This window comes from Oryctolagus cuniculus, chromosome 7 (assembly GCF_964237555.1).
Source record: "Oryctolagus cuniculus chromosome 7, mOryCun1.1, whole genome shotgun sequence".
Taxonomy (NCBI): Eukaryota; Metazoa; Chordata; class Mammalia; order Lagomorpha; family Leporidae; genus Oryctolagus; species Oryctolagus cuniculus.
The window spans coordinates 57,650,345-57,665,488 of NC_091438.1; the positions used below are offsets into that span (position 1 = coordinate 57,650,345).

General features: G+C 40.9%; 1 protein-coding gene across 4 annotated transcripts in view; it reads right to left on the reverse strand.

Annotated features, from left to right (window-relative positions):
• Positions 1–2,509: 2,509 nt before the first annotated feature.
• CAPZA1 (capping actin protein of muscle Z-line subunit alpha 1) overlaps positions 2,510–15,144 on the reverse strand; it is a 52,329-nt gene continuing 39,694 nt past the window's right edge. For 2 of the 4 annotated variants that reach the window (XM_002715766.5, XM_051857398.2), the window contains 3 exons: positions 7,314–7,385; positions 4,458–4,520; positions 2,510–4,119 (listed from right to left, as the gene is read on the reverse strand). In XM_002715766.5, coding sequence (XP_002715812.1) covers positions 3,979–4,119; positions 4,458–4,520; positions 7,314–7,385 — 276 coding nt within the window. In that variant the 3' untranslated portion in view covers positions 2,510–3,978. The remainder of the gene's footprint in view (positions 4,120–4,457; positions 4,521–7,313; positions 7,386–15,144) is intronic. The other 2 variants (XM_070077873.1, XM_051857399.2) reach the window with 1 other exon arrangement.

The window sequence follows — 15,144 nt, forward strand, 5'->3', positions numbered from 1 at the left end:
TGGAAGACCTTTCTAACTCTGCCTTTGAAAAAAAAAAAAAATCTGATTTCATAAGGCTAATTGTAGTATGGGTCCTAAGAGCACTGAAAGCAGAAGTTAAATTTGGCTAATAGCATTACTGGAATAAGCCTACCTATAATCTCCCAAGATAACTACTTTGCTGAGCTCTTTTATTGTCTATTTGTTATATTCTCCTTACTCCAGTTACTTGGCTTCTATAATTAGGCAGGAGTGTTCTCTAGTTTTATGTACTCCCTGAGACAACAAATGGCGCTAAACCAAAATACTGAAATTGGTCATTCTACCAGACCACAGGAGAGGCTGCAGCTGGTACAGTTAATCTGTAGTTTGCAGATTCTGTATTTACAAATTCACTTACTAAAATTTATCTGTAATCCCCAAATCAATATTTGCAGTGCTTCTGTGGTCCTTAATGGACATGCACTAAGTGATGAAACATTTAAGTTACCCAATGTGCATGTTCCCAGCTGAGGTGGAGCCCTGCAATGCTCTTGTTCTAGCTCTCATATTCAAAGAAGTTCACTTTCTGAGATTCTCTTGGCGCCTTTTTTTGCATCTTTATGCTTTTTGCTGGTGATTTCACTGCTTAAAATGGTCCCCAACTGTAATGGTCAAGTGTGCGCTGGTGTTCTACACACAAGAATGCTTTCCAGAGAAAATTCCTGATCAACTTTCCTCGGGCATGAGTGATAGCACTGATCCATTCAGTGCTCATAAGGACTTTACAGAACGTTACTACCCTGAAAGAGAATTAACTGTATATCCTTATACTTGTACTGCACTTTGACACCTTGGATTTGAACAGGTATGAGATTGATTTTTGTACACCAACCTATTCTGTGTTCAAAGAATTTAACTTACTCTATAGGACCATCCAGTTTTGTTCTACATTTGCCAACCTTCCTTTCCTTTTTCATACAGTAAGGAACCCAACAACTAGAAGGTGATCACAAATAGCTGGCTTGCTTGGTAGTTCCATATAAATTTTATATTCATAAATATGGAGGTACCTCAAAATCTGTGGAAAATAGAATTAAAATTCGTTTTGACTTAAACAATTTTGAAATCCAAGCGCAGTTTTTGGTAATACACATTTTCCACAGACTTTATGAAGACCTTTGTATACATAGCTATCAGTATTTTGAGTCTGGAGATAAAATGCCAAGGTTTGCCAAGAATCTTAAACCTAGATGCATCCATCCTCGAAATTCTGAATTATAAAAGAGAATAGGCACTGGAATGAGGCAACCAACAAGGAGACAACCACTGAGGTTCAGATGAAACAGTTTTCAGCAGTGTCATTTCAAACCAAAAACAGGAGTAAGGCCCCATAGAGAACACCTTCCCATCTGGCTGGGAAACCTTTGCCCTAGCATACACAGGCTGACTTCAGCACCATGTGATGAAATGCACATAACACAAGCAACTATTCTGTTAAGGGAGGGCAAAAAGTCCCGCTGTCTGCAAAACCTGGCAAGGAAGGCTGACTGCCTCCCATTTATAAAAGTAACCAAGGGCTTTATTAGATAGCCATAAGTAAGCTTAAAATATAAAAGTCTGCCTGCCTAAGGAAATCAATCAGGAAGTCATGTTTTGGGGGGCCGGCACTGTGGTTAGCGGGTAAAACCATTAGCTGGTTCCAGTCCTGGCTGACCCACTTCTGATCCAGCTCTCTGCTATGGCCTGGGAAAGCAGAGGAAGATGGCCCAAGTCCTTGGGCCCCTGTAGCCATGTGGGAGACCTGGAAGAAGCTCCTGGCTCCTGATCGGCCAGCTCTGGCTGTTATGGCCATTTTGGGAGTGAATCAGAAGATGGAAGACCTCTCTCTCTGACTCTGCCTTTCTGTAACTCTGTTTTCAAATAAATAAATAAATCTTAAAAAAAAAAAAAAAGTTTTGGATCTTTTTGCATTACAAGTAGAGAACAGAGTACAGCTAAATATCCCTCAAACGGGTAGGAATTTGTACTGGCCTTGGATGGAGGGGAAAAGCACAGAAAGTCCCCAGGATAAAAGCCTTTCTCACATATAGTCTATTAGCTAAACCACTCCTGGTTTACTCTAGCATTTGGTTAACTCTAGCATTTAGAGTTAAGCTCATGTGAACTATTACCAAGGTCCAATATGCGGACTCCTTCATTTCAACTTCCTGCCTAGTGAATACAACCACTTGGGCCTTGCTTTCTGAGTAACAGGTAAAGAAGAAAATGAGATTTTTTCTTTTTTATATCAATGGAAATCTCAAAGCAAAACCACTGAATCATTGGTAGCCTTTGAATGAAGATAAGTATGATCCAGAGAAACACTGCTTACATTGAAAAAAGTTATTCTTTGCAAGTCACTGGATATTTTCTGAGTCTACAACAGGTGACAGTAGGAACCAATTTCAGAAACCCTGAACATTCTCAAAAAACAAGATCAAATGCAGTTAAATATCTTACCTTGAGAACAAAGACTGAAGAGATGGGTCAAAAAGGAGACTCAAGACAATTTTAGAACAAAACAGGTATATTTCTATTGGACTACCTGATACAGAAGATAGTGTGGTATGGATGGATAGTATGAATAACAAAAAATACAAATATCTTTTATTTGAAATAAACAAAAATGCTTACACAGCTCAATGGATCACTTGGAAACAAACTCTTGCTTGACGGTATTTCTGAGCAAAAACAACGCTGAAGCACAAACACCCTTCTTTTTTTTACATGTATTTGGAGACAGGTAGGAAGACACTACTTGGTTTCCTAAAAAACTGACCTTCCCTTAAGGCCTGGTCATAGCAGTGTAAACAATGTAAATGAGTCCACCGTTATATCAGTTGTCATATCATATCTATGTTACCTGTGTACTCTGAGATCATACACACACCTGCCAATACACCTGGGAAGGTTGCTAGATCACAGTTACATTTGTGTTCTTGGCAGGCAGGACTGAGGAAAAGTAATCTGAAACAAGTATTACATCCTATTTAGAAGAAATCACTAGTATTCCCTTAAATAACAGGTTACAATAGAAAGATACTGCCTGGAAGTTATCCTTTTCACTTTGGTTCATTTTTCATGTTTGTGAATTACGCAGTTGATTCATTTGCTTATAGTACAATCCTGCCACAAAGTATTAAAGCACAAGATAACTATTATCCTTCAATATCTGCATTTTTCAAGTTTTATACTCTATTATATCCACAGTAGGTCAGCAGTTCTTCAATAAAAAAAAACATAAATGGGTAAAACTGTTCTAAAAATGCAGATGTCTATAACTACAATGGGACTAGCTGGAAAGGAGACAATGAGCGAAGAGGAAACAAAGGAAACAAGTTCATGTGCAGGGAATGTGGTTCAAGTCTTTGGATTTAAAAACAAGTTCCCCAGAGAAGCTGGCTATAATGGAATTTCCAGAAAACCTTCTTTGCCCCTCAAAAAGGATCTGAAAAGCCCCAATTCAAACTTTTGCAAACTACCATTATGAGATGCTGTAAATGATCAACGCAGTCAGAAGGAGAAGGACGAATGTGTCTTCCGTTTAACTAGAGTTTGTAGCGTAGCCTCTTAAGCTGTTGGTGGATCAGAAAAAACCACTGAAGTACCAGGTACCAGAGTGCTTTGAAGGACAGGGGTAAAAAAGTACTGAACATATTATCTGTCTAAATCAGTAACAGGGCTTCATGGCTAAGAAAATTTTCTAAACAGTAAAATGACTTCAGGATAGATTTCTCTCTCCAACATTAAATGTAGGGGGAAAAAAGATTTACAAGTAGATATAGTGGTAACAGAAAATTACAAGGCAGAGAACACAAAAGAAATTAAGACAATGCTGTAGGTTCAACAGTACTTCAAAAACTGTTAACTTTGAAAGCCCTAGCAAAATATCACTCTTGTTTATAAACCACTTATTTATCATATGACCACACGTTGAATCCTTTTTGTTCCACATACTGAAGAATCTACAGTCAGCCTTTAAGCATTCTGCATTTCTTTGCCAATCTTGTAGCTGAGTATCTTGTTCCAGTCGATTTTGGTGCGGGTAACTGGAAGTTGCCGGCGCAAGGCCTTGAATGTGGTGTCTGACATGGTTTGATAGTTTTCACTAATTGCTGTCTGTAACAGATAATTGAAGATGAGTTGCTTGAACAGAGACAGTGTAGGCTATGAATAGGAAAGTAACTCTAGGCAAAGGACATGCTTGAGTACCATACAAAGGCAGACAAGAGTCAAGAAGCTCACCTATGTTAGTTTGAAACCTGAGATATACAATCCCTTTCAAAACCCTTATTGTTACGTATAATGTCCAATTGTTAGATCTGCAGTCTCCACACTTAGTAGCACTGAATAGCATGTGCAATTATGTTAAAGGACACAGAGAAGTCTAACAAAATATGTTAACAGCAAACTAATAAGGTACTAGGTCTGGAAAAATTAGTTTAAGATCTTCTTACCTGATATTCATTTTCTGCATTCTCTATGATTTTAATAAACTCCTTGGCAGTTTGTATTTCATTCTAATGAAGGGAAGAGGGGAAAACAAGAATTTTTAAAAATGTGTAAGCAGTGAAGAAAAATATATTAAAAAGTCAGTCCATCTTAACATTTGTATAACAATTTCTAGTTTATTAAGTGTTTCTATGCACATTACTTCCTTTTGATTATCACAAAAACCTGTGAAGTAAATAGATCATCATCATCTCCATTTTGCGGGATGAAAAACTAGAACTCTCTTAAGTAACGTGACGAAAACCATGGAGCTTTAGAATAATAAAGATGGGCTCTGAATCTAGGTCTTTGACAGAACACTCATGCTCTTTCCACTCTGCCACAGGATGCTGAAAAGACATCAATATCATGTCTTGAAATCCTGATACTTTAAAAGTATTCTTGTATAAGATGACATGAACAATGTCCTCAGACGTGTCAGCTATACAGGTAAGCTCAAATATTCCTTTATTTTTCAGTTATAATGTTAAGCCAGCTAATTACATTTTATATTACATGATCTAGGTACAAAATGAAATATGCTCTTCAATTTACCATTAAATACAATGAACTAAAGAAGATAAGGTTTAATGCTTGAGAGTAATAGTCCCAAGACTGACTGTGAAGAGGTCAAAACAGTTTTCTATTTTCATAATAAAACTAAGACAAAGTTATCTGCTTTTTTTACTCTCATGCTTGTACAACACAGTTTCCTAGAAGCTACATGATGTGTAGTTACTTTATCACTTTGAGGGTTAATGGAATATACAAAGCAGATATGAAAATCTAGCTGTATTGAGGCTGGTGCAGTGGCTCACTTCGTTAATCCTCCGCCTTGCAGCGCCAGTGTCCCATATGGGTGCCGGGTTCTAGTCCTTGTTGCTCCTCTTCCAGTCCAGCTCTCTGCTGTGGCCCAGGAGGGCAGTGGAGGATGGCCCAGGTCCTTGGGCCCTGCACCCGCATGGGATACCAGGAGGAAGCACCTGGCTCCTGGCTTCAGATCGGCGCTGTGCGCCGGCCATAGCAGCCATTTAGGGAGTGAACCAATGGAAGGAAGACCTTTCTCTCTGTCTCTCTCTCTTCACTGTCTATAGTTCTGTCAAATAAATTAAAAAAAAAAAAAAAAGAAAGAAAATCTAGCTGTGGTTGATTAAACCAGATACAATTTGTGAAAATGTAAACAAATGTCATTCTTCTCATCAAGGTTTTTTGGATGGGGGCTGGAAAATAGTTATTTTGATGGGGCTGGTGTTGTAGCACAGTGGATTAAGCTATCGCTTGTGATGATGATGCAAGCATTCTATATCAGTGAATATTGGTTTGCTTCTAATCCAGCTTGCAGCTAGTGCACCTGGGAAGGTAGCCCAAGTACTTGGGCACCTAATACCCATGTGGGAGACCAGAAAGGACTTTCTGGCTCCTGGCTTCATCCTGGCTTCATCCTAGCTGTTGTAGCCATTTGCAGGGGAGTGAACCAGTGGATGGAAGATCTTTCTGTCTTTCCAACCCTACCCACTCTGCCTTTCAAATAAATACACAAATAAATCTTAAAATAATTAATTTATTTATTTGAAAGTCACGAGTTTCACAGAGAAGGAGAGGCAGAGAGAAGTCCTCCATCTGCTGGTTCACTTCCTAACTGGCTACAATGGCTGGAACTGTGCCGATCCAAAGCCAGGAGCCAGGAGCTTCCTCCGAGTCTGCCCACATGGGTGCAGAGGCCCAATGACTTGGGCCATCTTCTACTGCTTTCCCAGGCCAAAGCAGAGAGCTGGATCAGAAGTGGAGCAGCCAGGACTTGACCTGGCACCTATATGCAGGAGGTTTCTTTACCTGCTATGCTACAGTGCTGGCCCCAAGCTTATTATTTTTAATTAACAAATCTTTTAGTATTTCTCAGTTTAAATTTTTTAAAAGATTTATTTATTTATTTCAAAGGCAGAGTTACACAGAGAGAAGGAGAAGAAGAGAGGGTGAGAGGGGGAGAGAGGGAAAGAGGAGGAAAGAGGGGAAGAGAGGGAGAGAGAGAGAGGCAAGCAGAGAGAGACAGAGAGAGATATTTTCTATCTGCTGGTTCATTCCCCAATTGGCTACAATGGCCAAGTCTGGGTCAAGCCGAAGCCAGGAGATTCATCTGGGTCTCCTATGTGGGTGCAAGGGCCCAAAGACTTGGGCTATTTTTCAGTGTTTTCCTAGGCACATTAGCAGGGAGCTGGATCAGAAGGGGAGCATCCAGGACTCAAACTTGTGCCCATATGGGATACAGGCATTGCAGGCAGTGGCTTAACCCTTTATGCCAACACTGGTCCCTCATTTTTAGTTTTTAATCAGGCATGTTGATAGATATAACACGTATCAACAATAGATCTTTGGGGTTACTCAATTATTTCTTAAACTATAAAACAATAATGAGAAAATGAAAGAAAGAATGCTAGAATAAATTATGTCCCTTCCTTCAAAGTACAGAACACAGTAATTTCTGATTAGATACTCCTAAAAATGTTGTTTCTCTGATGATCTCAATAAGGCCCTACGGGATGCAGGTAGCAAACTTTTCTTGCTCCTGGCATTTACTGACTGAAGGTATTGGTGTCCTTGAGCAAATCTTGTAATTGAGAAAGAAAGCAAGAAAGAGAAAAAAAGGAAGCTTCTCTCAAGCCATAGACACTATTTTGAGTCAGACTGTGAACTAATAATATAGCTGGTTTGTAGTAGAGGCACTACTAGAAGCTGCCAAAAGCAAAGCATGGAAAGCAAGCTGAATTTCTACTGGCAGCACTTAGGCTCAAAACAAATACAGACATTAAACGCTGCACACTCACCGACACAGTTATTGAGTCTTGTACATCTTTATGACTAACCAACTGAACATTGCCGTCTTCGTAATAGTGAACCTGTGTGAGATAATATTGCTTAGGGCACAAATTTGTAAGCCATCTTTACCAACTCTGAACAAATAATATCACCAATGACAGTTCATATTGTTAGTAATTAAAATTCATAAAAGACTTAGTTTAGAATTCTCATTCCTTAGCAGGCAAAATTTATTGTTAAGTTAAGCAAACATTATGTACTTACAACATCCCAGGTACTAAGCTAGGCACTGTGAATAAAAGGATCAATAAGACCTATTCTGAACAGTGTTAAAATAATTGAAATAATTTAATGTTAGTTTTTCTTGATGAAAACTAAGGGGTTCTAATGGATCCTAAGACTTGATACATCTCTCCACAGACAGTATCATTAAAGTTATTATGTAGATCTGACCAGATGTAGGGAAGCTTAATTAAGGGTTAAAGATAGAAATGAAAAATATCTTATTGCTACATTGGACTACAAAAATAAAAGAAGTTTTGAGTATGTAAGGTAAAACGAAATGCTATAATTATAAAATGATTATTAAGATCAAGCAATACACTAGATAGAGATGTCAATGACTTGTAAGGACCAGCAAGTTTTAGTAACTTATAAGACAGGTTGTCATCTCACCATGGCTACAAACTGACCATACAGGCGAGGTATCCTTCCGTTAAATGCATTTAAACAAGTTTTTTTTTTTTTTTTTTTTTTTTTTTTTTTAATAAGTTAAAAGGGTTACAGAAAGAGAAGGAAGAGAAGGAACGATAGAGAGAGGTTATCTTCCATCTGCTGGTTCACTCCCCAGATGGTTACAACAGCCAGTGCTGGGCCAGGTCTAAGCCAGGAACCAGGAACTGTATCGAGGTCTCCCAAATGGGTGTCAGGGACCCAAATACATGGGCCATCTTCCACTGCTTTTCCCAGGTAACTAGCAGGGAGCTGGATTGGAAGTGGAGCATGGAGACATATACAGTATGCTGGCATGTGACATGTGAATACCTATGTGAAGGGAATGTGGCAGGAGATCTTGATATGAAGTTGGAGATGGACTATAAAGAGAAAAGCACAAAACTCAAGTTTGAGGCAGGCATTTGGCCCAGCGGTTAAGGTAACCCACATCTGAGGTAGCTGGGCTTGACACTTGGCTCTGGCTCCTGACTACAGCTTCCTGCCAACAAATATGCTTTGAGACAGCAATGATGGCTCAAGTAAATTGGGTCATATACCCACGTTGGAGACCTGGATTGAGTTCCTGGCTCCAGCCTCAGGCCCAGCCCTGGCTATTGCAGGCAACTGGGGAATGAACCAGTGGATGGAAGCTCTCCCTGTCTGCTTTCCAAATAAATAATTTTTTTTTTTTAAATTCAGACTTGGGGCCAGTATTGTGATGCAGGGGGTTAAGCTACCACCTGTGATGAGCTACCATCCTGTATGAGTGCCAGTTCAAGTCCTGGTTGCTCTGCTTCTGATCTAGCTAGCTCCCTGCCAGTGCACCAGGGAAAGCAGCAGAAGATGGCCTAAGTGTTTAGGCTCTTGCCACCCATGTGGTAGACCTGGATAGAATTCCTGGCTCCTGGCTTTGGATTAGCCCAGGCCCAGCCACTGCAGCCATTTGGGGAATAAACCAAAGGATGGCAGATCTTTCTTTTTCACTCTAACTTTGCCTTTCATATAAATAAATAAATCTTTAAAAAAAATTCAGACTATCTTATTAAAAGCAACAGGAACTCAAGGAAAGGGAATGTTTTAGAAAGACCATACTTGTGTTACGAAGAAAATAAAATTGAGGGAGCTGAACTGGGGTGTAACTCAAGAAGAGTTCAGTAACACCACTTTCCTTATGTAGCGCTATGGTCTGAATACTGGTATCCTCCAAATTCTTAAGTTGGAACCTAATGTGATAGCAATACCCAATGTGATAGTATTAAGAGGTGGGGTTTTCTGGTAGGTGATTAGGTCATGAGGCTGCACCCTCAAGAATGGGATTAATGCTCTTATTGAAAAGGCTGAAGTAAGCTCCCTTGCTGACTTCCACCCTAACAGGACTCAGCATTTGCCCCTTCTGCCAACTAAAGGTGCAACAAGAAGGTACTTTTAAGGTACCTAGGAAGACATGAGCCTATGTAAGAGGGGCCAAAGAAAATGAGAATTTTTTTTTAAATTGAATTTTTGTGCAATAGAACAAGGAAACAAGCCCTGAAAGAAACTGTACCTGCAGTAATGGCTCCTGTTCTGTAACCCTGCTGGATGGGTTTCAGCCCTCTCCATGGGGGCAGCTCAGGGGCATTTCCCTCGCCCTGCACCAAGGAGGCCATTAGGTCCAATAACACTGTGTCCATAACATCGTGAGAGGATTTTTGGGAACTATACATCCAGAAATCCCCTACCCACAATTTGTCAGAAGAGGGAGGAGGGGAGAAGAAATGGGAGATCCACACTCATGTCCATGAAAACTCCAGTCTGAATGCAGATAGTGCTCTCAGCCGCTCCCTGAGAGGCCTGCCTGACACTTCAGGTGTACCCTCTTCCCTGTTTCTCTTCATTAAACTCTGCTATCTCGCCCACCACTTCTCTGTCTCATGTCTGCATCTTGTGCGCAGACGAGCGCCCCTGAGCAGCTGATCTCCAGTAACAGCACTCTCCCCAAAGGCAGGCCCTCATCAGACGCTCAATCTGCTGCCACCTTGATCTTCGGCTTCTCAGCCCCCACCCAAGTGTGCGTTGTTGGTAAGTTAACTAGTCTAAAGTATTTTGTTACAGCAGCCTGAACAGACTAAGAAATCTAGTCTATACTACCAGAGATAGCTGAACAAAAAGGAATGCTTTTAGAGACAAAGCAGAAATAGGAAGAGAGAAGCAGTAACCTTCACTACTACAGTTATTATTTATTGAATCTTACCATGTGTTCAGCACTTCGCAAATACACTTTGCTTACTAATATTGTCTCATTTTATCTTCATTAAAAACCTTACTGCTGAGGACACGGAGGTGCTTGAGGCAGTTTAGTTCAAGCTACGCTGTTAGCTCCTCCTAACAGCAGGAAGAGCCAAGGTTTGAATTTTCTCAAATTTCAGAGCTAAAACCTTATCTAACATGCATAAGATTTCCCAATGCTATGCTTTATTCAAAAGTTAGAAATTCCCTGACTCAGGCAGAAATAAACTCTCTCTAGGGACTTATTCTTCTGGGATGTTCTTAGAAAGGGCTAACTAAACAGCCATGCTTCATCTGGGCAGAAAACACGATCTCACTTGCAACAGAGAGTTCCCCAGGCAACATGAATCTATTACATATAGTTAGGGACAAAAAGAGGTGTTTTCCTGGGGATATCAGTTGGTTCTATTTGGATGGTCAAGAGACGTTAGACTTTTCATACCCTCTCTAAATCCTGGTATTCCTACTGTTTGGCTTTCTAAAAGAGATTAAAGAGGAAAAGACAATTTAATAAAACACTGGAAAAGGAGAGAGACTGCATGTGCCTCTACCATGTAATGCAAAAATAAGAAAAGCAAAGATAGGGACAAAAAAAGACAGCTATATAATGATGTCAATATAAAGGCTAATATCCTATTAATCAAGGACAAGAATATTGAGAATACAAGCGGTATTCAAAGAGTTCTTGGGAAATGTATTACGGAAAAACTATGCATGGATCTCAAAAATTTTGCATCAAAATAAGCTTACCTTTTAATTCCATTTTCCCACTAATTTAATTTCCCATAATTTAATTCCCATTTTCCACTTTTTAAAATACCCTCATACAGTGGATTACAATCAAACACTAGTTTTGTTTGATTAGTTGTTTTTTTAACTAAGAAACAAGGCTGGCGCGTGGCTCACTAGGCTAATCCTCTGCCTGCAGCACTGGCACCCCAGGTTCTAGTCCCGGTAGGGGCACCAGATTCTGTACCAGTTGCTCCGCTTCCAGTCCAGCTCTCTGCTGTGGCCCGGGAAGGCAGTTGAGGATGGCCCAGGTCCTTGGGCCCTGTACCTGCATGGGAGACCAGGAGGAAGCACCTGGCTCTTGGCTTTGGATTGGCGAAGCGCTGGCCGTAGCGGCCACTTGGGGAGTGAACCAACGGAAAAAGGAAGACCTTTCTCTCTGTCTCTCTCTCTCTCTCTCTCACTATCTAACTCTGCCTGTCAAAAAAATAAGAAACTAGAAATTTCAGGGGTTAAAAAGAATACTGAGTAGGAAAATGAGTATAAATATGATGGGGAATATTAAAAAATTAGAGGCTTATTCAAAGAAACCAAGACTTCTGCATTTCTTAGAACTCACTGAAGAAAGGAGATCTGCAGGGCACACGCTTTTCCAAGAATAAGGCCCATGCACTTTGTTTGACCTTGTCACGTTTCTTAAGAATTAGGACACAGATAGGAATATAAAGTGAGGCCAATTAGCCTCACTGTTCATGAACTCAACTGAAATTTCTAAACCCTTTCAGGGGCTCATCCACTAATATGAAAATGTTTCAGTTAACTAGCAAATATTTCAAAATGACTGTCACTAACATAAATCCTCAGAAATTACTGCCTTCCCAGAACTATTCTTTTGCTTACAGAATAGCCTGAACAGCTAAATATCTTGATTTTTTTCAAGTAATTCTCACATCTTTTAAACAATGTATTTTTTATTTGAAAGGCAGAGGGGGGAGGGAGGGGAGGGAGAAATGGAGAATTCACAATTGCTGGTTCACTGCCCAAATGCCTGCAATGGCAGGGACCTGGTTAGGCCAAAGCTGAAAGCCATGAGCTAAGAGTCAGAAGCAAGGGGCTAATTTCCCATGTGGGCCATGGGAACCCAATTATTTTAGCCAATACTGCTGCCTTCCAGGGTCTGTACTGGCAGGAAACTAGAGTCAGGAGCCAGGTAAGATAATGAACCCGAATTCTTGTATGTGGAACAGGGGCATCCTAATTAGCATGCTTACCTCTAAGCTAAATGCCCATGTCTCACTCTCATTTTAAAAACATATATACAGGACTGGCACTGTGGTGTAGCAGGTAAAGCTGCCACATGCAGTGCTGGCATCCCATATGGGCACCAGTTTGAGTCCCGGCTGCTCCATTTGTGATCCAGCTCTCTGCTATGGCCTGGGAAAGCAACAGAAGATGGCCCAAGTCCTTGGGCCCCTGCACCCATGTGGGAGACCCAGAAGAAGCTCCTGGCTCCTGGCTTCAAATGGGCGCAGCTCCAGCCATTGTGGCCAATTGGGGAGTGAACCAGCAGATGGAAGACACCCCCTACCACCTCTCTCTAACTCTGGCTTGCAAATAAATAATCTTTAAAAAAAAAGAAAAACACTTATAGGGGCTGGCACTGTGGCAAAGCGGTTTAAGCCTCCTCCTGCAGTGCCTGCATCTTATATGGACGCTGGCTTTAGACCTGGCTGTTCCACTTCCCATAACAGCTCTCTGAGTGAACCAGCAGATGGAAGACTTCTCTCTGTTTCTGACTCTGACTCTCCTTTTCTGTAACTCCACCTTTCAAATAAATAAATGAATAAATCTAATATGCGTGTGTGTGTATGTGTGTGTTTATGTGTATAAATGAAGTAAATCTGGCCGGTGTCGCAGCTCACTAGGCTAATCCTCTGCCTGCGGCGCCAGCACACGGGGTTCTAGTCCCAGTTGGGGCGCCGGATTCTGTCCCGGTTGCCCCTCTTCCAGGCCAGCTCTCTGCTGTGGCCAGGGAGTGCAGTGGAGGATGGCTCAAGTGCTTGGGCCCTGCACCCACATGGGAGACCAGGAGAAGCACCTGGCTCCTGCCTTTGGATCAGTGCGGTGCGCTGGCCGCGGCGGCCATTGGAGGGTGAACCAACAGCAAAGGAAGACCTTTCTCTCTGTTTCTCTCTCTCTCACTGTCCACTCTGCCTGTCAAAAAAATAAAAATAAAAATAAAAATAAATGAAGTAAATCTTTCCTAAAAGTGTGATCAGACAATTTATGCCAAAAAAGGTATAAATGAAGGTCAGCATACTGGGGCTTGTTATCAGAAATGATCACCTTTTGTGATCCTTGCACTGGCAAAGTTAACATACAAATAACTATCTCCATCTAGAAGGGAAATACATTTACTTACACAAATTTAGAGTAAGCTGCCAGGTTAATGCTGATGCTATAGTAAACAGGAGGTACAAAGAATCAGGTTACTCGTAGATTTGGTTAACAAAAAGCAAAACAATATGCTGTCTTAGGTTAGGTTAGGTTAGGTTAGGTTAGAAGCAGACTCCCACATAAAGATTAGAGGACAAGAGGTTGGTTTTCTGGATAATATTAGGAAGCACCAGTAGGGACTGAGGAGGTAAGATATAGAAGGGAAATAAGCACCACAGATGTGTTAATAGGCAAGTTACAGCTGCAGGGATTAGGCTATGGAAGAATAAGCAGAACATACTTCAACTTCAGAGTTGTCCGACCTGAGGGGAGAGGAAGCTGGCATATTTATCATCAATTCTCAACACTTCACTACTTCTAGACTGTCTCATTTGGCTTGGGCATACTCTTACGGCCAGAAACTACTTGTGACAGGAAGCTATGGGGATGCATGAAAAAAATGGGGCCAAGGCTATGGCTCAGTGGGTTAAGCAGCCGTCTGCAGCACTGGTATCCCAGTGGGTACCATTTCAAGTCTCAGTTGATCCTCTTCTGATCCAGTTCCTTGCTAATGCTCCTGGGAAAGCAGTGGAAGATAGCTCAAGAGCTTGGGCCCCTGCACACATATGGAAGACCTGGATGAAGCTCCTGGCTTCTGCCTGGCCCAATGCTGACCGTTGCAGCCGTTTAGGAAGTGAACCAGGGGATGGAAGCTCGCTCTCTCTGTGTAACTGACTTTCAAATAAATAAATAAATCTTTAAAAAAAAAAAGGTATAGATAAAACTTACTACATATGCTCTTTAATTTATACCACTAAAAAAGGACAACTCTAATTGTTATTAAAGCAGAACTTAAATACCATTAGGTATGGATATTCTCACTTATAACTGTTTAATCTGATCTTCGAGTTAATCACTCAGAATTTACAAAATCAAACCACTTCTAGGATATTAGAAGACTTCAATCCAAACAGGAATGAAATAATTTAATTGTTGCCTTATTCAGTTGCCCACCTGTACCGATACCAAATTAGAATCTACTCGACTATTTATATCACAAGACAACTAGTTATTCTTTGTAGTTCCTACATTCTATTTTAAGTTAGTTTGATTTATTTAAAAATCTGTCCAAAAGAAAAAAAACAAAACCAAAAAACAATGCAGGGCCAGCACTGTGGCACAGCAGGTTAAGCCTTTGCCTGGGATGCGGGCATCCTATCCAGGAATCAGTTAGGACCAGGCTGCTCCACATTCAATCCAGCAACCTGCTAATGTGTCTGGGAAAGCAGCGGAGGATAGCCCAAGTGCTTGGACTCCTGCGCCTATGTGGGTGCAGAGGCCTAAGCAGTTGGGTCATCCTCTCCTGCTTTTCCCAGGCCATTAGCAGGGAACCAAATTGGAAGTGGAGCAGCTGGGACCCGAACCAGCGCCCACAAACTGCAGATGGTGGCTTAACTGGTTATGCTACAATGCCAGCCCCTAAAATACATCTTAAAAAAATTTTGCAGGTAACTTTTTACTCCTCAAAAACATACCTATTAGCCTGCTGTTTACTAGAAGCCTTACTGATAATATAATCAATGAAAACATATTTTGTATGTAATAAAAAATATGCAAGAAATGAGATGACTTTTTACTGAGCTATGTAATTTAATAGAGAGGATTAGTTTTACACAACATTTTAAGCAGGTACTT